This window comes from Podarcis vaucheri, assembly GCF_965113315.1.
Source record: "Podarcis vaucheri genome assembly, chromosome: 14".
In the NCBI taxonomy this organism is placed as follows: domain Eukaryota; kingdom Metazoa; phylum Chordata; class Lepidosauria; order Squamata; family Lacertidae; genus Podarcis; species Podarcis vaucheri.
Window position 1 is genome coordinate 30,374,147 of NC_138752.1, and position 21,293 is coordinate 30,395,439.

At 48.9% G+C, this 21,293-nt stretch overlaps 1 protein-coding gene across 1 annotated transcript; it reads left to right on the forward strand.

Annotated features, from left to right (window-relative positions):
* Nucleotides 1-1,976: 1,976 nt before the first annotated feature.
* Nucleotides 1,977-20,713, forward strand: SCNN1G (sodium channel epithelial 1 subunit gamma). The gene is made up of 13 exons (XM_082199356.1): nt 1,977-2,081; nt 6,871-7,201; nt 8,355-8,658; nt 9,742-9,935; nt 11,320-11,423; nt 12,973-13,136; nt 14,254-14,355; nt 14,650-14,767; nt 16,225-16,303; nt 16,526-16,583; nt 18,767-18,828; nt 18,966-19,041; nt 19,716-20,713. The coding sequence occupies exons 1-13, from the start codon at nt 2,039-2,041 to the stop codon at nt 20,127-20,129; spliced, it is 2,049 nt and encodes a 682-aa protein (XP_082055482.1). The 5' UTR covers nt 1,977-2,038; the 3' UTR covers nt 20,130-20,713.
* The last annotated feature ends 580 nt before the right edge of the window (nt 20,714-21,293 follow it).

Sequence of the window (21,293 nt, forward strand, 5' to 3'; positions counted from 1 at the left end):
CATTAACTTCATCTGCCATTCTTCCCTGGTGGGTAAATCTTGTGTCTTCCAATACTTCACGATGAGTATTCTTGCTGCTGTTGTTGCATACATAAAAAAAGTTCTATCCTTCTTTAGCACCAATTGGCCGACCATGCCCAGGAGAAAGGCCTCTGGTTTCTTAAGGAAGGCATATTTAAATACCTTTTTCATTTCATTATAAATCATCTCCCAGAATGTCTTAATCCTTGGGCACGTCCACCAAAGGTGAAAGAATGTACCTTCAGTCTCATTACATTTCCAACATTTATTATCGGGCAAATGGTAAATTTTTTCAAGCTTAACTGGTGTCACATACCACCTGTAAATCATTTTCAATAAATTTTCTCTTAGGGCATTACATGCCGTAAATTTCATACCTGTGGTCCATAACTGTTCAGTCAGTCAGCCATCATTATGTTATGTCCAACATCTTGTGCCCATTTAATCATAGCTGACTATCTTTCCATTATAAATGTTCAATGGCTATGCTCACTCCTGCTTGTTTGTTGGCATGTTCCATGGAATCAGTGGTTTCCTGTGCTTGGTTGCCTTTAGAAGCAGGTCACAAGAGATGTGTGATGTTTTGTAATATTTGAATTTGTCTACAAGTTGAGCATAGCTGGAGTTTTGAAGTGCCTAAGGTCCTCTGCTCCCACATTGGATTGATGCAGAGAAACAGCCAGCCCACCCAAATACAGTTTGCTTACAAACCCCAAGTCAGTTTTCTATGGGTCTCTCCAGACCAGGGGTCAGCAACCTTTTTCAGCCATGGGCCGGTCCACCGTCCCTCAGACCATGTGGTGGGCCAGACTATTTTTTTTTGGGGGGGGAGATGAACAAATTCCTATGCCCCACAAATAACCCAGAGATGCATTTTAAATAAAAGGACACATTCTACTCATATAAAAACACGCTGATTCCCGGACCATCTGCGGGCCAGATTGAGAAGGCGATTGGGCCGCATCCAGCCCCTGGGCCTTAGGTTGCCTACGCCTGCTCCAGACTCTTTTGTGGGGGCAGGGGAGTATTTTGTGACACATCATTGATATAATCAATGTAAGCACATTACTGGTGGTTTATACTAGACCCTCCATTCTGCTTTATAATTTGCTTTCCCCAATGTTACCATATTATTGCCATTATTGCCAACTTCTGCACTACCCTGCAACAAAAGCAAGGGACAGGAATAAACCCCAAACCCAGAATATTTATGGGATGAAAAATGTTTGTTTCTTCTTCTGACAATTTTCTTCGTCTACTCTGAAGTGATGCTTTTGACCTTTGAAACCTTAAATGGTTTGGACCAAATTATTCAAAGGTCCATCTCACCTCTACCTTGCCTCACTTGCCCATCTCTGAGAGCATATAGGTTAGGCAGGAGGGAGACAGAGGACCATGTTGCTTCAAGGGGCTGATAGGAGTTGTTGATTGGCTTTGGCTGTAGTTATGTACTGGATTGTCTTTTTCAAGGAGGGTGGATGTTTCCTTGCATTCTTTTGGCTTTTCTTACTGATATATACGAATCTGCAGTTGTATTATATAGTTTCAAACTATGTAACATCCCCTGGGGTGGGGTTCCACCCTTAAGAAAGGGCTAAAAGTATTTTAAATAACTACATAACCATGAAGCAAATCAGTGCAGCATAATATAAAGCTGCTGCTCCACTTTGACGATATGGATCAAGACTTTCTTTCTTTCCTTCTTTCAAACAAACAAACAAACAAACACCATAATCCTTTCTTTCTGTTCCACTGCTGGACCAGGGTTACGCCCGCCTGCTCCTACGCTTGCTGCCGGCAGGGGCCGCTGCAGGGCAGGGAGCGGCGGGCGAGTGGCACGGCAGGGCGGCGAATAACCTGCAGGGGGCGCCTCGAGCTCGCGGGGCGGCGGGCGCGTATTGCAACCCGAGCCTGGCGAAGGCGTGGCGGCCGGCCGGGGGCGGGCTGGGGCGGCCGGGGCAGAGCAGAGCCAGCCGCGGCATCCCGCAGTAGGAGCTGCGCCCTCGCCAGCCTCGCCATGCAGCCCCAGCCGGCTCTCAACGTCAACCGCGGCCCCGCAGGTGAGACGCGGCGGAGATGAGGTCTGCTCTCTGGGGCGCTTCTGGAAGCTGGGAAGTGCAGCTGCCTGGGTTGGGGGGGAGACTGGAGGCGCGCCCACCTTCGAGGGTCCAAACCGGGGGCGGGGAGCCAGCTTCGACCGGAGGGTTGTGGGGAGATTTAGGACAGGCAGAAGTAAGGACAAACTATGGAACTCGCTGCCGCAGGAGGCAGCGAGTGCCCCTGTTTTGGGTGGCGTGGCATTAAAAGAAGATTGAGCTAATATATGGAGGGGAAGGCTATCGATGGCTTCTATCGAGCCCTCTTTTACAAGCGAAAGCTTCTTTTCTCCTGCTCTGGAGGGTCGGTCTCGACCCATGGCTCCAAGTTACAATAAAGGAGATTCCGACGAAACATACGGAAAAAACTTTTGACAGTAAGAACTGTTCGACAGTGAAACAGTCTCCCTCGGGAGGTTGTGGACTCTCCTTCCTTGGAGGTTTTTAAGCAGAGGTTGGATGGCCATCTCTCATAGATGCCATAGCTGAGTTTCCTGCATTGCAGGGGGTTGGACTAGATGACCCTTGGGGTCCCTTCCAACTCTATGATTCTATAATTTGCTTATATATTTATTCCGAATACCGGTTGCTTAACACCACAGGAGGGGTGCAGTGCTGCTCTTACGCTCAGGTCCTGCTTGAGGGTTTCACAGAAGAGGCACAGAAGAGACCAGGAGGCTGGACCAGATGGGCCCCCTTTGGCCTCATCCAGCACTGCAGGGCTCTTCTGGCGTTCTTACCCCTCTGCAGTGGGGCTCTCTCAGGGCAGACGTCTGCCCTCTCCAAGGGGTGGATGGAGAGTCGGGGGATGGGGGACAGAAATCCAGAGCCGACCATTTTAACTAGCCCTCCCCAGGGAGAAGAGGGGGTCTCCCCAGTGTTTCATCTGCCACAGTTGGAGCTGCTTGTCTTGCCTCCAGGCCCCCTGACATCTCCAAGCACAGACTAGACTCTTGCCTGAAATCCTGGAGAGCTCCTGCCAGTCAGTGTTGACAGTGCTGAGCTCCAATGACTCAGTCGAAGGGGGCTTCCTGCCTTCCTCCTCCATCGCTCAGAAGACTTCCTTACATCCCAGGTGGCACCATTTCTTCCTGATGGTGTCACAGGAAGATGGGGTTGTATCAGGGATATAACAGCAATGCTCTTTGATTCCCCATGAAATTTCCTTCTTCCCTTTTTTCCCTGGGGATTGGAAATCAGGGAGGAGAGAGGAAGGAAGGTTGTTCCACCTTTTATTCTTATGTATCTGTTTCATTTATATGCCACCTTTTTCTCCCAGGAGCTCAATGCAGCACCCCCCTCCTCATTTAATCCCCGCAACAACCCTGTGAAGTAGGTTAGGCTGAGAGGCAGTGACTGGCCCCCAGTGAAGATCTCTCACAAGTCCTAGCCCAGCACTAACCACTGTGCCATGCTGGCTCTCTCTAGGGCTAAAGTGAGATTCCCAGCTGGAGGGCAGGTCCCTTTGCGTATGGGGGGGGGGTGGCTGGCAGGGGCTGCCCTGAACTGTGTACCATCAGCAGAGAAGCCTCTGGCCTCTAAGGTAATCCCTGGGTGGGAAAAGGTCCCCTGGAACCACTGGAATTCCCAGAGGTGCGTGCACCCAGTCTATAAAAGGTGTTGATGGGAAGCAGGTGTTTGCTACTGAGAGAACCCATTTCAGGAATCAAAACAAAACAGATATCCTCGGGCTGAACCCATAGCTATAGGGAGAATGAAGCCTCAGAGTTTCACAAAATTCTTCAAACTGTAGCAACTCCTCTATCTAGGCCTGCCACATACCCTTTTATATACTCTTTGTAAGCTGCTTTGAGGATTTCTGAGCGGCATGTAAATTTTATGAAATAAACATATAAATACTCTTGGCCACCTGTATTTTGGGACCAAGACGGCAACTGGAGGATCTCCTTGTCTTGTGGCATACACAATCCTCAACTCACTGAAAACATAAATTGTTTTAGCATAAATTGTTAGCTTAAAACACAGTTATGCAGGGATTTTTCCTCTGTTCAGATGGAAGTTGGTTTCAGGGGAAATGCGTCAGGTTGCAGTATTTTATAAGAAACGGCAGGATTGGTATGGCATATGACTAGTGTTGTGTGTAAACCACTTTCCAAACCCGCAGTAGGTGTATGTGGGATGCAGAGTAAACAGGTGCAGTGTGGTGCAATGGTTAGTGTGTTGGACTGGGGACCTGGGAGACCAGGGTTCAAATCCTCACTCCGTCATGAATCTCACTGGGTGAGCTTGGGCCAGTCACTGCCTCTCCATCTAGCCCACCTCACAGGGTTGTTGTGAGGATAAAGCACAGACTCACACGAGAGAGAGAGAGAGAGAGAGAGAGAGAGAGAGAGGCCTGGTTGGTCTCAGCCAGACATTGGGCATTCAATGTGCCACCAGCCCCATCCTGTGCAAACAAACGCTCCGGGGAGATTCAGCAGAGGTCCTCCTCCCCTTTCACTTTCAGCCAACTCTTGGAATTTTTTTTTAATTCAATGCCAACTGACCTACGCAGTTCTAGGAAATGTTCTCAAGTAGCCAGTCATTGTGATGATTGTTCCCTATGGCTTTTAACAGGGGGAGTGGCCTGACTCTTACTTTATTTATTTACCAAGAGTATTTTTATAGACCTCCCTCTGCTAAAATTATCAGGGTGGTATACAGCAATATAAAAGTCGGGCCAGGCCTGAGTCTTACCATGGGAAAAAGGAATATTTGTCTTTATTTGGTCCCCTCCCCATCTCAGAGGTTGGTCTTGGTGTACTGAACACACAGCACAAATGCAAGGCTGTGGTTTTAAGAACAAAACAGCTCCAGGAGTAGGAAGGAGGGCCCAGCAAATGTCAGAAGGGGCAGGGGGGGAGACCCCTTTCAGGGAGGCTACAGCAGTGGAGTGCCAGCATTGGCAAAGGGTTAGCCTAGATGTCCTCTGAGGTCCCTGCTGACACTGTGTTTGTATTATTAAAGGCTCAACGGGTATCTGTGGCTCAGCTGGGGCCTCTGACAGTTTAAACAGATTTGTGGCTGGTTTTAGATGTGCAGCACAGGTTTTCTGATTAAGCCTGCCATGAGAATGTCAAAAGAGCCTGCTGGGTCAGGCCAAAGGGGGCCTTCTGGTGCAGCATCCTCTTCTTCCTGCAGTCAACCAGAAGCTCGTTACAGGAAAGGTTCAAGCAGGACCTGAGCATAAGAGCCCTCTCCCCTCCTGTGGTTTCCAGCAACTGGTATTCAGAAGTTTTACAGCCTTCCAACATGGGGGCAGGATATTGGCATCATGGCCAGTAGCACTGACAGCCCTCTCCTTCACAAATTTGCCTAATCCTCTTTTAAAGCTGCCTAGGTTGGTGGCCATCACTGCCTCCTGTGGAAGTGAGTTCCACAGCTTAGCTATGTGCTGCTGGAAGAATGACTTCCTTTTGTCTGTTCTGTTCTGAGTCTTCCAATGTTCATCTTCACTGGGTGTGCACAAGTTCTAGTGTGATGACTGTCTCAATGCTATGTGGAATTTTATAAACCTCTGGTCTGGATAGCTCAGTTGGTTAGAGCATGGGGCTGATAATGCCAAGGTTGCAGGTTCAATCCTTGTATGGGGCAACTACATATTCCTGGGCTAGATGATCCTTACAACTCTGCAATTCTGTAATTCACCTCTGACTCACCTTTTCTCTGAATGAAAAAGTCCCTAACGCTGCAATCTTCCATCATAGGAAGAGTTGCTCCATCCCCTTGATCATTCTGCATGCCCTCTTCTGAACCTTTTCCAACTGTACAATATCCTCTACAACAGGGGTGGCCAACTCTCAAGAGACTGCAATCTACTTTCAGAATTAAAAACTGGCAGTGATCTACCCCTGTTTTGGTGGGGATTCAGCTCAAAGTTGTTGAGCGTTTTTAGGAGTTAAAAATAGCTTTTTTGGGAGGGGAACTTCCATGGGGGTGGATTAAAGACAAGGGACAAAGGGGTAAAGTCACTCACAAAAAGATTGCTATGGTTGAAAACAGCAGCACAGAGAAAGCTCCGTCTTCCCTTCTAGAGGTCAAATAAAAATGGAGGGCAGGGCAGGAGTCAGTTTTAGTGACCCTAAGGAAAGGGAACCAGAGATCAGCCGCAATCTACCAAAACCTCCTGGGGATCTACCAGTAGATTGCGATTGACCTGTTGGACATCCCTGCTCTACAACAGTGTTTTTGCACCTGGCTTTCAACCACTTGCAACCAAGTGAAGATGCCTGAGTGCCAGGATAGCACCTGACATCTCCATCATCTGGAGATCATTGGATCTGGGTTGTTTTCACACACCAATACCCGATCCTGTAGAATTCTATCCGTTATATTTTATCTGCACAATTGGAATGCGTTTCTGGAACCAAAATGCTTCTTCTGTGCAGCCTGAGCCAGAACAGACACCATTAAAGAAAAAGAGGTTGAAATAGGCCAATATATATGTGGGCTTTCCCGGTTTCAAGTCACTTTTCTTCTTTTAAGTTCTCAAAGCTCTTAACCTAGCTCAAGGTTGCCATCTAAACTTGAAATATGTTTAACTGAGGATCACAGTCAGTCCATCATCTGAAAAAGAAGACTTTAGAGCCATCTTGCCCTCAAATGGCAACTAGACGTTCCGTTTTGGCGACTCCAACCTTGGTTTAAGGAGCCACTGGGTGCCTAGCTTATATATCTGAGTTTCTAACACTGCTCTACAATATCCAATGCCTGCAATATCCTTGCCTTTTGCTTTGTGTCCCCCCCCCCAAAGTGTCGGCCATCAGCATGGCGCCTGCCAAGAAGATCAAGGCCAAGCTCAAGAAGACATTGCCCGTGACCGGCCCCCAGGCGCCTACCTTACGGGAGCTGATGCACTGGTACTGCATGAACACCAACACCCACGGCTGTCGACGCATCGTGGTCTCGCGGGGGCGCCTGCGCCGCTTCCTGTGGATCCTGCTCACGCTGACCGCCGTGGGACTGATCCTGTGGTACTGCACCCAGCTGGTCCTCAACTACTACAAAGCCTCTGTCTCTGTCACGGTCCAGTTCCACGCACTCCCCTTCCCAGCCGTCACCATCTGTAACATCAACCCCTACAAGTAAGTGAGGCTCAGCATCCAGGAAAGCTCCCCCAAGCCTGCCAGTGGACAGGGACAGCGAAGGGTCAGGATCAGGCCAGGCTGCTTTCAGCACAGTCCTGCTCAAGAACTTGGAATGTGGAGTCAGGGAGGTGACGCCTTGGGTGGAATAAATAATGGCAACTTATAACAGCAGCATTTAATTATTATTTGGAGCGCTCAGAGAGCTCCAGTTCACAGTTCCCTGCCCTGGTCTTTAAGATCCCCTAAAGCAGCCCTGCTGAGTGTGCAGCCCTCACCTGTGGAACTCCCTGCATAGGGAGGCCTCTCCGGCCCCTTTGGGGAAACAAGTAAAATCATCTTTTAGGAGGGATTCTTCCTTCTCTTGAAAATGCCCAAAGTAGGAAATGTTGCCCTGCAAACCTGTGACATGAGTGTGGCGGTTGCAGTTGTATTTTGGTTAACAATCTCTTTGGACTTGTTTGAGAATTGCCATGGTGGAATGTCATGTATTTTGTGTCTTGTGGTTTGTAAGACGCTCTGAGAGTTTTGAATAATAATAACATTTCCATTGCAATTTGCATTGCATAGGATCATGCCCTGAGGGACTTGTACAATTAAATAGTAACGAATGTTAATCGCCCCAGAAATATTGACAATAACCCTGCAAAGTAGGCTACTGTTAAATGTCCGGCTTGTGAACCTGATCCCTATGGGGCTTGTGTCATCTTGCTGCTGGACTATGGGAGTGGGTGGGGTGATTTTACATTCATCAAAAAGTGGCATTTTATGTTCTTGTTTGTTGGGTTGTCACAGTAAGTACAATCCATCACTCCAATTTAAACATACCTATTGATATAAGCAGATCTTATGCCCAAATAGATATCCAAGCAAGGTGGGTGATTATAAGACATATTTCCTAGTGTCAAAAGCGCAGGAAGATCTTTGGACTGTTGAGTGATGAGTGGCAGCTGTTTATCCTTCCCACTTTGAAGCACAAGTCTGCTTTAAAATAATTGTGTGTCAGTCTTGGTCCTTGAGCCCAGTGCTGGGCTGAGTGGATGCACCCAGATCCTGGCTATCTGATTTTAACAGGCCCCCCCCTCCCCGTTCTCCTTGTAGCAAAAGATCTTGCCCCCTGTAGCAACAAGATCCCCTGTCTGTCTCCCGGTAGGTACAGTGCCATCAAGAAACACCTGGCCGAGCTGGACAAAGAGACAGAGAACGCGCTGAAGTCCTTGTATGACTTTTCTGGAAGTAATATCAGGGAGCGTCGTGATGCTGGTGATCCTGAGCCAAGTGAGGACAGGAAATTCCACAGATACTTTCCCTTGACGAATTTAGACAACCTCACACACCAGCAGCCTTTTCCAAATCCCTCCACTGGTTCCAAACGGCGCATGGAGGCCAACATCATTTCGGGGGGCTCCAGCATCGTCAGCGTCAAGAACCCCCAGGATATTGTGGGATTCCAGCTGGTGAGTCGCCTTGCTCTGTGGCCTATGGGAGAACCAGATGCCGCTCTGTTGAGTTGGGTGACAGCCTTACATTTGGGGCCGGCGGGCTTGGCACAGGCAGGAGGGAACTCTAGGAGATGGGGAGCCCCATGCAGCGCCTTTGGGGCTTTTTCCGAATCATTTTCCATCCCCATGGCCACAGCCTTCCTCAACCCAGTGCCTTCCAGAGGTTTTGGACTACATCTCCCATCAGTCCCAGCATGAAGCGGCCATGTGGTGCTAGGGCTGCTGGGAGATGTAGTCCATCTGGAGGGCAGTGGACAGGCTTGTGAGCTCAACAAGTGCCCTTCGCAGGCTCAGACCTGCACCTTGGATCGTGCCCAGAACTTCACCATAGGAAAAGGTGCCACTTGCCTCCTGAAATGTGGCTGGCAGCAGCCTGGAGTGAGTTGGGGGCTTTCCTGTTGTAGCCCCTGCTCAGCGGAAGCCCCTGCCAGGCAATCTTGGTTGTTCTCCACTTTGGGCATCTCCAATTGAGGCAGAAAGCAGGTTATAAATCCTACTGCAAACAAATATAAATATTGTATACACATTAATTAGCTCAACAAACAAATGCGACAAGGGATCCCTCCTTTCTCACAGTTGAATATGTCTTGCCTGCAGAGTTACGAGTCACCTGCAGTTCCAAGGCTGGACCAGAGAGATTTTCTTTCTGGGTCCAGGCATCTGAGGATTGTGCTCATGCCTTCTCTCTCTTGCTGAATGACTATTGTCATTTTATTTGTTGCATTGCTATCCCACCCTTTTTGTCCAAAGTGTACGTGGTTCTCCCCCTCCTCATTTAATGCCCAGAACAAACCTGTGAGGCCGATTAGACCGAGAGGCAGTGACTGGCCCATGGTCACACCTAGTGAGCTTCATGGCTTGAGTGTCAGGATTTGAACCCTGGTCTCCCGGGTCCTAGGCCAACACTTTAACCACTGCACCGCGCTATTCTGTGCTGGGCCACCTACCTATTTCCACACTGCAAGGCAGCGTATGCATCTGTGGGGCAGCCCCTTGGCCTGCCTGCTTGCCTGAGCCCCTGCTTTCTCTTCCTTCCAGTGTGACTCCCACAACAAGAGTGACTGTGCCCTTTACACCTTCAGTTCGGGTGTCAACGCCATCCAGGAGTGGTACAAGCTGCATTACATGAACATCATGGCCCAAATCAGTGCTGAAGAGAAAGTGAACATGAGCTACTCGGCAGAGGAGCTCATCTTGAGCTGCTTCTTTGACGGCCGTTCCTGCGATGCCAGGTCAGTCACTGGGAACAGAGCGGGGGCAGAGCATGCTCCAGCACTGGAGGTGGAACATATCTAATGCAAATTAAAAGTGCTTTAGATATGGGAAGTTTAATAGGGGCTTTTCTCTAGCATCCTTGGCGAGGCCAGACAGAAGTGAGATACGCACCAAATTGGCCTTGTGCAGTTGGACAGGTGTTGACTGCAGAGCTCTCTGGCCTCATGTGTGTCTTTTTAAGGACCACCTTTCAAGCCTTCATGGTTTGTGAAGGTTGGTGGCTGGAGCAGGTTTTCGCTGAGTTCTTCTGCTGGTGAACCTCTGAGGCAGTACAGAACAGAAGCCACGAGGGCAGTGCCCTTTCTGCAGCAGTGTCCAAAATGTGGTCTCATCCATTAGCTTAGAACTGCAGATATAGATGTTTCTGCATGGCAACCCACCTGGTCTGCCTTGTGGTTTCCAGGTGGCAGCCTTACAGCCCACCCTCTGGGATCTGCCTCCCCAAAGCATCTGTTTCCCCATCAATCTGTGAGGAGAACAGGCCTGTTCAGGTTCCCAACTGGGTAGTGGTGAGTCATGCCAAAGATCTTGCCATTGCAAGCGGAAGCCTAGTCGTCACTCGGCTCAACCCACCAGTCCTGCTTAGCCACTTGTTGCATTAACCCATCCTTCCCCAATCTGGTGCTGGCCAGATGTTCTCAGTGGGGACCATATACTCTTAAGATGTTGTTGTTGTTGTTACTCATTAAACTTATTAGTTTCTCTTTTTTTAACAGAATAACTCAAAGTGACTTAGAACAGCAACAGAAATAAATAACACATACCAGTACATTATGTCAGGGATTCCTTTGTTGTGATTCCTCCATTGCAGAGGGTTGGACTAGATGTCCCTTGGGAGATCCTTCCAGCTCTATGATTATATGATTCTAAAATCAGCATAAAATGGAAACCTAAAACTCATTCATATTTTTAAAAGGCAGGACTGAAACATCCCACCCACTGAAGGAGGGCACAGATAATGAAAACCCAAAGGTCTAGCAGAATATAAACGTTTTTTGCCTGGCCCCAGGGTTAAGTTGATGGTGTCAGGCATTCTTCCCTGTAGAGCCATCACTGAGAGGGGCTGTTCTTGTGTCGACACCCTCCACACCTCCCCCAGAAAGATCCCTCTTTGCTGCCTCCCACCCCCCATGACATTTTTTAAGAGTTGGGCATCACCCAAATAATTTCAAAACTCTTTGTCCTTGTCTGTTCGGAAGCTGAACAAAAGTCCCTGCAGAAACAGTTTATTTTTAATGCAGTTCATGTTAATTGGGCAATTTAAGCTCTTTTGTTGAGTTTATCTACAGTAGGTGGGGTGAAGTGCTTTTGAAAAATAAATATGTCTTTGGTTGGTGCCAGGAACTTCACGACATTCCACCATCCGATGCACGGGAACTGCTATACCTTCAACAGTGGGCAGAACGGAAGCATCCTGAACACAACCACCGGAGGCAGTGAATATGGTAAGGGAGCCCTCCAGACAGTTTGCCTGCTTGATCTCAGTTGTGAGTAGGTGTGGGTGGACCTAGATTCTTGTCCTGAGCTCTGTAGCCTCTATGCAGAGTGCTAAGAGAACATGTCCACTCGATCACTTCAACTAGCAGAATTGATCCTGTTACAGATGCCACCTAACACCCACTCCACATTAGCAAGAAATCAGCCTTTCCTTGTGGCAGCACCTACACTCTGGAAACTCCCTGCCTATTGCTATCAGTCAGCCTTCACTGTACTCTCGTTGGCACCTGCTAAAACCAGTTTTGTTTAGGCAAGCCTACACAGACATGTAGAATGTGGATGTATGTTTTAATCTGTTTTAGCTGTTTTTCTCTTTCACATGTTGTCAAGAGATGCTTTTAGTGATAACTTTATTGTATTTTCCTCTTTGCAAACTGCTTTGAGGGGAGAGAGAGAGAGAGAGAGAGAGAGAGAGTTTTACAACCAAGCAGTGGATAAATTTTATGGGGGGGAAACCTAACTAGCTAACTAAGAGAAGCCTACAAAGTCCCAGCTGCATCCAACTGCTGCTTCTCCCACCCTGCCCCCTTCCTCCCCTCCATGGATGGTCTTACCTGACCTGAATCTTGCATCCAAGCCTCTTTTCCACCATTAAGATTTGACATTTGAAATATTACTTGTCTGGGTAGCTGGTCCCTAGTGGACTGGTGTGAATCTGTATGTGTACCCCTACATTCCTGCCCCCCCCCAGAAAAAGCACTGCTCTTGAGGGGCTTAATTTCACAATTTTGCAAGCAAATACACATTAGGGGATTTCCTGTACCAGTCGCTGCCACTTTAGCTGAGACCTTCTGGCTTGTAAAGGACCTCATTTCCCCCTGGTAAATCTGCCCAGACCTGGACATCAACACGTGCCACCTCCGAGGGAGTTTCGGAGGGTGTTGATGAGAGAATGGGGCCTTCTCTGCTGTAGTTCGCTGTCTATGGAATGCTCCTTCAGGGAGGCTCGCCTGGGGCCAAACCTGCTATCATTGGTTCCAAATGTGCTTTATTTTTGCGAGGAGTTGGGGCAGCAACACTGATATGATTCAACTGTTAGATCTGTTTTTATTAACATTTGCATGATTTTATTTTTTTATTGTTTAAAGATTTCGATTATGAATTGCTTCGGGACTTTTGTAGTGGAAAGCAACGTAGAAATCTAATATACCCAAGTTTGCGGCTGACCACCGTTTTGCACTGCCAAGTAATTGCCTGGCTTTGCCCAAACTCAGCAGACTGATCTGTCTGCCTGCATGGATTTTTACATTTTGGTTTGGCTAAATTTTACGCTGCAATTTTTTTTTAAAAAAAGATGCATTAGCTTATTTTGTTAGCTGCTTCAGGTGCTGCACAGAGAAGCAAAGGAGAGAACGGGAGACGCAATAGTTTAGCTGGCAAGTCTCATCGCGTGTGCCCTGACATTTTTTGGCCTTCTCCTTCTCTTCCTCCAGAGCCTCTCTTGCTCCCGTACCTTCCACCAGACTGGCCTAATCCTGTGCTCCTTCCTTTACACAGGGCTGCAGGTGATCCTGTATATAAATGAAGCAGAGTACAACCCTTTCTTGGTGACATCTACGGGAGCGAAGATAGTGATTCACGGCCAGGATGAATATCCCTTCATCGAAGACGTCGGCACTGAGATAGAGACGGCCACAGCCACCTCCATCGGGATGCACTTTGTGAGTGGTGCTGCTGGAGCAGAGCCCTGGGCAGATTCTACTCTCGGGTGTCCAGGAAACCCCCCTCCCAACATACGGCTGTCCAGTGCTCAGAGCTTTCCAAACTTTTCATGTTGGTGGCATGCTTTTTAGACATGCATCATTTCGCGACACAGTAGTACAGTTTTATTAGCAAACCAGGAGGCTAAACTAACCCCTTATAAGTGATACAGACACATACATAAATTGTAATACAGTGGTACCTCAGGTTAAGAACTTAATTTGTTCTGGAGGTTCGTTCTTAACCTGAAACCATTCTTAACCTGAGGCACCACTTTAGCTAATGGGGCCTCCTGCTGCCGCTGCGCCGTGGGGGCGCAATTTCTGTTCTCATCCTGAAGCAAAGTTCTTAACCCAGTACTATTTCTGGGTTAGTGGAGTCTGTAACCTGAAGCATCTGTAACCCGAGATACCACTGTAGTGTGACACACCTACACACTATGCTAATGTACTAACGTGTCGCAACACACACTTTGGAAAGCTCTGACCTGGCTGGAGGCCATTTTGGAGGTGACTTTCTTTGCCATGTTCTTTGTACTGTGTGGCTGTGATTAAGGGTCAGGGCTGCATTAAAAGGAAAAAAAGATCTGAACTTGCATGGCCAATGATGGGGGCTGGAGTCCAGCAATACCTGGAGGACCACAGATGTTCACTCCACCCCCGAAAGTGAAACTATGAAGTGTCTACCCAATGAAATATTAGATATACATAAGACATTGTCAGGTCTTATGAGGGAGTTCATCCATACTTCAGAGGTACAACATCTGCTTCAATCCTGGGCATTGCCAAGTATTTTTTTTTATTTATTACCGATCTTTCAGGATGTAAATCCTGCCAAACCTCCTTTGGGATGCCAGGCCTGGCTTTGGCCTCTTGGGATAGAAAATCCTGATAGCACACAATAGAGTGCACCTGAGCATGTGCAAAGTGCCTTTCCAGCACCCACACCTCTGGGGTTAAAGGAAGAAGCACAAGCGCAACCCAGGATGCCTCTTCCCTGCCCCACACACCCCTCTCCCATCACACACCCCACCTTGGCAGGCTCACACCAACAGAGTTCTTCCTTTCTGACCCACAGACAAAGTCCAAAAGACTCGGCTATCCATACAGCAACTGCAAAGAGGACGGGTCTGACGTCAATGTGAAGAAGCTATACAAGAACAAAACCTACTCTTTGCAGGTGAGGCATGTGTGGTGGCCGGGGTGTGGGAGTATGAGAAGTGAGCCCATGCTCTTGCATCCCCCCAAGGAATACGGGGGGGGGGGGAGAGAGTAAATTGCACCCATGCAGCCTGGAGCCCCAGGACCTCTCTGCCTCATGGTTTCACGCAGCCTGCACCAGCAACCACAATGGTTCGGGCTGATGGAAATTGTAGTCCAAAATGACCATGCTGGCTGGGGGCTCATGGGAGTTGTAGTCCACAACATCTGGAGGGCACTGACAGACACCCTGCTTGATTTCTCCCCCTCGCAGACCTGCCTCCATTCCTGCTTCCAGAATGAGATGGTGAAAAAGTGTGGCTGTGCGCAGTACGCCCAGCCCCTGCCCGATAATGCCGAGTTCTGCAACTACAAGAAATATCCAGACTGGAGTAAGTCTTCCCATCACTCCACCTGCCCCCCTCCTCCAGAGGGGGCTTAAGTTTCTCTGAGACGTCTCTTTCCAGGAATGCATCCCACTCTGCCTTGAGTCCAATGTGAGCTCTTTGTTGCCATCCATAATTTCAGGAGAAAACACCCTTCCTTGGGAAGCCATAGCTCTGGGCCTAAACCAGACTTTAGGCAAGAAGAGGCTCCTGCTTCCCTCTCGCCTTCCGCACACATCTGTGTACATGGCCTGCTGCCAAGCTGCCCTTCATAATCCATCGTCATCATCATGTTATTAGTATAGAATCATAGAATTAAAAGAGTTGGAAGGGGCCCCAAGGGCCACCCAATGCCCATCCAACCACTGCTTTCAAAACTCCAGTGAAGGAGAACCCGCCACCTTCCGGTGCAGTGGTGAACTTTGGGCTTTAAAATTTCAGTAGCAATGCCAAAATTCAGTGCCCCCCCCCCAATTGTTGCAGTGTCCTTTCAGCTCAGCGCCCAGTGCAGGTGAGCCAGTCGTGCTCCGCTAAATCCGCTTCTGTCCAGAGGCGCTAAGAGCTGTCCACTGTCAAACAGCTCTTAGTGCCAGAAGGTTCTTCCTGGTGTTTAGCTGGAATCCCTTTCTTTAGTTGGAATCTCCTTTGTTATGCCACCCTTCCATAAAAAGAATCGTGCCCAAAGCAGCTCTTCAAGAGGGAATTGCATCTCAGGAATCAACCATTGCAGGAACAATTTCACAATAGCATCCTGAAACAACAACGTAACAGCAAATATAGCAACATACAAGAAAAACACTCACACCCACATTTCGGAGCTATAAATAAAGCCAGATTGCATTAACAAGATGACTCTGTTCTAGCCATACCAAAAATAGCAAGGAGGTTGGACCCATTTCTCTTGGGTCCCAGGAACACCCCCTCACCTTGATGTTGCTCACAGTCCCCTTCCTGCAGCAGCTTCTCAGGAGGTTTCCAAAGGCAGGAGCCCCTTGCTCATTCCCAGCAGAAGGCAGGAATGAAGACCATGCTTGTTGCCTTCTCCAGCATGGTGTAGTGGTTAAGAGCAGTGAACTTGTAATCTGGTGAACCGGGTTTGATTCCCCGCTCCTCCACATGCAGCTGCTTGGGCTAGTCACACTTCTTTGAAGTCTCTCAGCCCCACTCACCTCACAGAGTGTTTGTTGTGGGGGAGGAAGGGAAAGGAGAATGTTAGCCGCTTTGAGACTCCTTCGGGTAATGATAAGGTGGGATATCAAATCCATACTCCTCCTCCTCCTCCTCCTCCTCTTCTTCTTCTTCCTCTTCCTTGCCCAAGATGCTTCCTCAACAAAGTGGGAGCTTGCCTCTCTCCTGCGGTTGTCCCAAGACCTTTTTCCCCAGCCACGCTGGGATTTTTGCAGGATTGGTGGAGCCCGCTGGGCTGCTCCTAACAGCCTCCCTTCTCTCTCCCTCTTCTCTAGTGTATTGCTACTACAAACAGCATGAAAAGTTTGTGAAGGAGCAGCTGGATTGCCAGGGGAGCTGCACAGAGGCCTGCAGGTAAGTCATCGTCGTCCCCCCCCACCATCCCTCTACCACCACCCCACAACTAGAAGGCTCCAGGCTCCAATTACACCAATGGCAACTTCCTGCATCCTTGATTTGAGTGGTTTTCCAAAGGGAGAAAGGGTCGGGTCTTCTGCCACTGGGGTCCCCGGAGAAGCCATCAGGGTGCTGAATCCTTTCCTCTATGCTTGCTCAGTGCCTGCCTTGCCTCCCCAGCTTGAAAGAATGGACCCTCACCACCAGCCTTGCCCAGTGGCCTTCTTCAGCCTCCCAGGTGAGTGTCTCCCTCCCACAAGTCCTGTTTGCCTTGATCTCCCTTTGCCTAGGATGTGGTGCCCTTTCTGCACAAAAGAGGGCTGCCCCCTTTCCTCCTTCCTGTTCATTTTATCCCTTGAAAACTTGGCTATAACATACCTGTCGACTGTCCCGGAAAAACACCCCGTTTTTTCTCTCACAAAAAGACAGTGACCAAAATGGCCGCCGCGATCTCACATGATTTCGGGCTGCACTTTTTCAGGCATGGTGCTCGAAAGCAAATACTTTTGGTCACTGTTTCAAAAACAAAAACAAAAAAACACTTTGGGGGGGCATGAACAATGCAGGTCAAGTGATTTGTGTGGGAGTGCAGCCTTGGAAGATCGTGTCTTGGTTTTTGGCCGGTTTATATTGTAAGGAATGCTATAAAGTTTTATAACAATAGATAGATCCAGGGGTTTGCAGTAGGTAACACCTCGTCAGCTTAATTGCTGATGACGTTGCCATCATGCTTCAAGATACAAAGAGTTGCCCTTCCACAAGTATGTAAAGAAAACTGGAATAAGTAACATCTAATTCGTTTTTTTAAAAAATTCTTGATGCAATACACAGCCTTTTATCCTAGGTACTCCTTGTTTCAGACATAGGTTTCAGTCATAGGTTTGTGTTTCTGTATATCTTGCAAGTCAGGTGTGCCCCACCCCTTGTTCTCTCGTTTCTTATGACAGGACTTTTCACTTACCTTTCTGCATCTCATTGCAAGTATTCAGATAATGAGCTTTATAATTTCTTCATGTGAATGTAGCATCCCATGGCCTCCTGGGTTTGGTTTGGTTTTTACACATGTGTTTGTCTTGTGAAGTTCTATTCAATAAAAAATACTTTTTTAAAAAAAGATCCAGAAGTTCTACTTCTGGAGGGAATTAAGACTATAAATTATTTTGGGGTGGTGTCTTGTCTCTAAATTATTATTATTACTAATTATTATTATTATCCTATCAGACCGGGTGGCCCAAGCTAATTTGGATCCCTCCCAATATAATATTAAAAAATTCTAAGATTAAAAACTTCCCTATATAAAGTTGCTTTCAGATGTCTTCTAAAAGTCAAATAGTTGTTTATTTCCATGACCTCTGATGGGTGGGTGTTAAATAAAATAATAATAATAATAATAATAATAATAATAATAATAATAATAATATTTATATAAACTGTGACGAATCAGTCTCCTTTTTCTGGAATGTGAACACCCCAAGACCCAATTAACTATTAGATGGTCCCCTGGTATTAAGACTTGTTCCACCTCTTCGCAGTATTCTAAAGATTGTTTCATTTAATTTTTTAAAAAATAATGTGCCCCTTCCATATGTTCACCTGCACAGGCACAAGATCAGATGCAAAGCCCTCTCTTATGTGTAAATCCTGCCCTACCCAGGGAGCTCCTAAACTCCATGGGAGATCCAGGCTAAGGGACGGAGGCAGGGAGTTGGTTTGAAAGGCTGACAAGAAAAAAAATGGGGACAGGAAAGGAAAGAGCTGTGAGTGAAGCAGTGGAGGGCAAGAGTCAGACCCAGGGCCAGCTGTCAGCTAAGCTGAGCCCCAGCCTGTGGGGCTTCGAAGGTCCCCTCCCTGCCCCTTCCCCGCCCCACCCGCCCATGATTTTTAGTACCTGGCACTTTTGAATAGGAGTCCAGGGGATGGTTACTTCCATCAAAGGGGCAGCGGTGGTGGCTTCCACATGCAAGTCTGGGCCCTACCCTAGGCACAGGGGCTGGTCCTTGTCAGCACAATTTCGAAGGGCCCCCAAAGCCCTGAGGAGAGGGGGGTGGCAAATGGGAAGGACAAGCTCACAGAGGAGACCACACAATTGTCCTGCTTGTGTGTTTCTTCCCTTTGGGGCATCGAGCAAGCCACTGAGAGAACAGGAAGCTGGACTGAACTTCAGGAAGAAGTTTCTGAGGGTCAGAGCTGTTTGACCGTGGAACTGATTCCCTTGGAAGATGGTGGACTCTCTTTCATTGGAGAGGGTTATCTGTGGATGGATTATCTGCCAGAGATTCTTCAGCTGTGATTCCTACACTGCAGAGGGTTGAACTAGATGGACCTTTGAGTACCTTCTAACTCGATGATTTTGTGACCCAACGGCACGGCTTTTCTGATGTTTGAGCGTGTTCAATTAATTCTGACTCTCTTCTTTTAAAGGAATGGATGCTGAAACTTCTGTCATGGGATAAATGGAACAACCGCGGTGAGACCTTTAAAAAGTAAGTCCCCCCACACACATCCCATAAGAAGCCAGGGCTGCCTGTCCTAGATGGGACACTGTTGCTTCCCAACCAGCCCTGCCTCATCCAGCTCCACTTCTCCTTCTCTCCCCCCTCCCCACAATTTATTTTCTCAGGGAAGACCTGGCAAACCTCGTGGTGTTCTACAAAGACTTGAACGAGAGGGAAATCAAGGAGAATCCAGCAAATGATGTGAGTGTTGCCTTTGGCCAACTTCTGAGTAGCCCCTTCTAGGAGGACACTTGCGGGCTCCTCCACCCAGGCTCAAGAAGGAGCTAATCCTGGCACTGTTAAGGGGAATCATCTCCCCATGGGCTCCAGCCTGGCTGTGTTGGTGGAGGGAGGCAGGAAGAGGGATCCATTTCCACCACACCTGCAGATTTTGCCCTAGTGTGGTGGAGAGAAGAGCCACAGCTCCATGGTCGTAGAGCATCTGCTTTGGAAGCAGAAGGCTCCAGGTTCAATCCCTCGCAGTGTTTCCAGGTAGGAAGACACACCCTGAAGCCCTGGAGAGCCACTGCCAGTCAGTGCTGAGCTAGACAAGCCACTTATCTGGCTTAGTAGAAGGCAGCATCCAACAATGGCCATCATTCAGGGGCCATTTGCTTTGCACAAAGAAGGTCCCATGTTCAGTCCCAAGTGTTTTCTGGTAGGGTTGGATGGGGCAAGGAGACAGTGGAATAGAGAGGGTGTCCTTTCAGTGGCCAGGGGAGTGGGGAGCCTTCAGTGGTCCATGGAGCATCCTGGGATTATCAGAGGCTGGGGTTTCCATACAGGGAAACCCTTCTCCGTGTAGAAATTAAACCCTGCCAGGAAACCTCCCAGGGGAAAACTGGTGACAAAGTGCTCCCTCTGTCCCTTTCCAGCCCGTCATTCTTGTCTCCAACATTGGGGGCCAGCTGGGCCTCTGGATGAGCTGCTCCATGGTCTGTGTCATCGAGATTGTGGAGGTCTTCTTCCTCGACACCATTTGCATCATCCTGCGCCGCCACTGGCAGAAGGCCAAGAAGTGGTGGCGGGGTAAGAACAGGGAGCAAGAGGAGGAGGAGGAAGAGGCAGAGGCAGAAACAACCCCCCAAAATGGCCTGCAGGGCCACGACAACCCAGCCTGCACTGCAGACGACGACGACCTGCCCACCTTCAACACAGCCATGCGCCTGCCCCTCTCACTGGAGCACCCACCCCCCAGGACCCCCCCGCCCAACTACAGCACCCTGAGGCTGGCCAGCACCTTTCCAGAACAGCTGGATGACACCCTGGAGGTCCGAACAACCCAGTGATGCCCTTGACCCCAGCAGGAAAGGACTCGGCGGCTGGACTTACCCTCTGGCGGGATGGGGGACAGAAGCCGCTTGCCCGAAACAGAACTGCACCTGCTCTGTGCTCTGCCATTCTGCTAGCCAGACACTTGATGCCGTTTCTGTATTAATTCCCCCTCTGCCCCTCGCTGGGGGTGAGCCAGGCTTTTTGCCGGGGCAGCTGCTGTCGCGATGCTCGGGTGTCCGAGGGCAGTTCCTGTCTGGAGGTGGGAGCTTAGTCCATGACCCTGGACCCCCCAGACAACAGCTGCTCACTCTGTGGCAGAGAGCTGTGACTTCTTAGGGAAAGGACAAATCCAGCTGCACCTTGACCCTCAGGCACGGAAGATGGTTGTAGGTTCAGTAAGATCCAGGTTCCCTTTTGCTGTAGCTGAAAGCAGCTCCCTGGTTTCAGCTGGCCTGGAAGGGAGCTAAGTGCTGCCTTCAAGATTTTGCCTTTGTCCCAAAGCTGTAAAGGTTGGTTCTGAGAGCACACCTCGCAGAAGGAGCAGCCTTGGCTCTCAAGGGGTGCCTTTTAATCCTGCTTCTGAAAAGACCTGCATCCCCATGCTGCCACCTCCTCCCTTGCAAGGTCCATCCACTGGAGAAGCTGGTAATACTGGGGGGCAGGACACCTCTCAGTGCAAGCAGCTGGGAATCACATGTGGGGAGAAGGCTGCTGCTATTGTTGTGTTCAGGTCCTGCTTGCGGGCTCCCCATAGAGGCATCTGCCTGGCTGCTGTGAGAAAAGGGGGCTGGACTCCTGACAGGCCCCCTTTCACCTGATCCAGGGCCCTTTGGATGCAGGGGCCATGGCAGAGGTGGCAAGCAGGAAGGAGTGGGAAAAAAAGACTTGGTTCATGTGCAATATATGGTGATGGTGTTTTTAAGCTTAATAATTTAACAACCGAGACAAACCCCTGGGAACTGTGGAAGGGGAGAAATGCCTTTAATAAATATTTGTTAGGAACAGCCTGTGTCTGTGCATGTGTGACCTTTTCCCCGGGAAATTGGGTAGGGTTGGAGCTAAGGATCTTGGGGCCTCCCTGGAAGCTGAAAGGGACTCCTGCCAGGGTCCTTCCACCAGCCAGAGCCAATGAAGGGGTGCAAGCATCTGCCTCCACAAAGGTCCCGGACACCCTACTT

What these genes read in the sequence shown, in the direction of transcription:
- SCNN1G (XM_082199356.1), top strand. Translation starts at nt 2,039, where the DNA reads ATGCAGCCCCAGCCGGCTCTCAACGTCAACCGCGGCCCCGCAG. An exon ending in TGTAACATCAACCCCTACAA is followed by an intron (nt 7,202 to 8,354) that starts GTAAGTGAGGCT and finishes GTCTCCCGGTAG; the next exon opens with GTACAGTGCCATCAAGAAAC. An exon ending in GGCCGTTCCTGCGATGCCAG is followed by an intron (nt 9,936 to 11,319) that starts GTCAGTCACTGG and finishes GGTTGGTGCCAG; the next exon opens with GAACTTCACGACATTCCACC.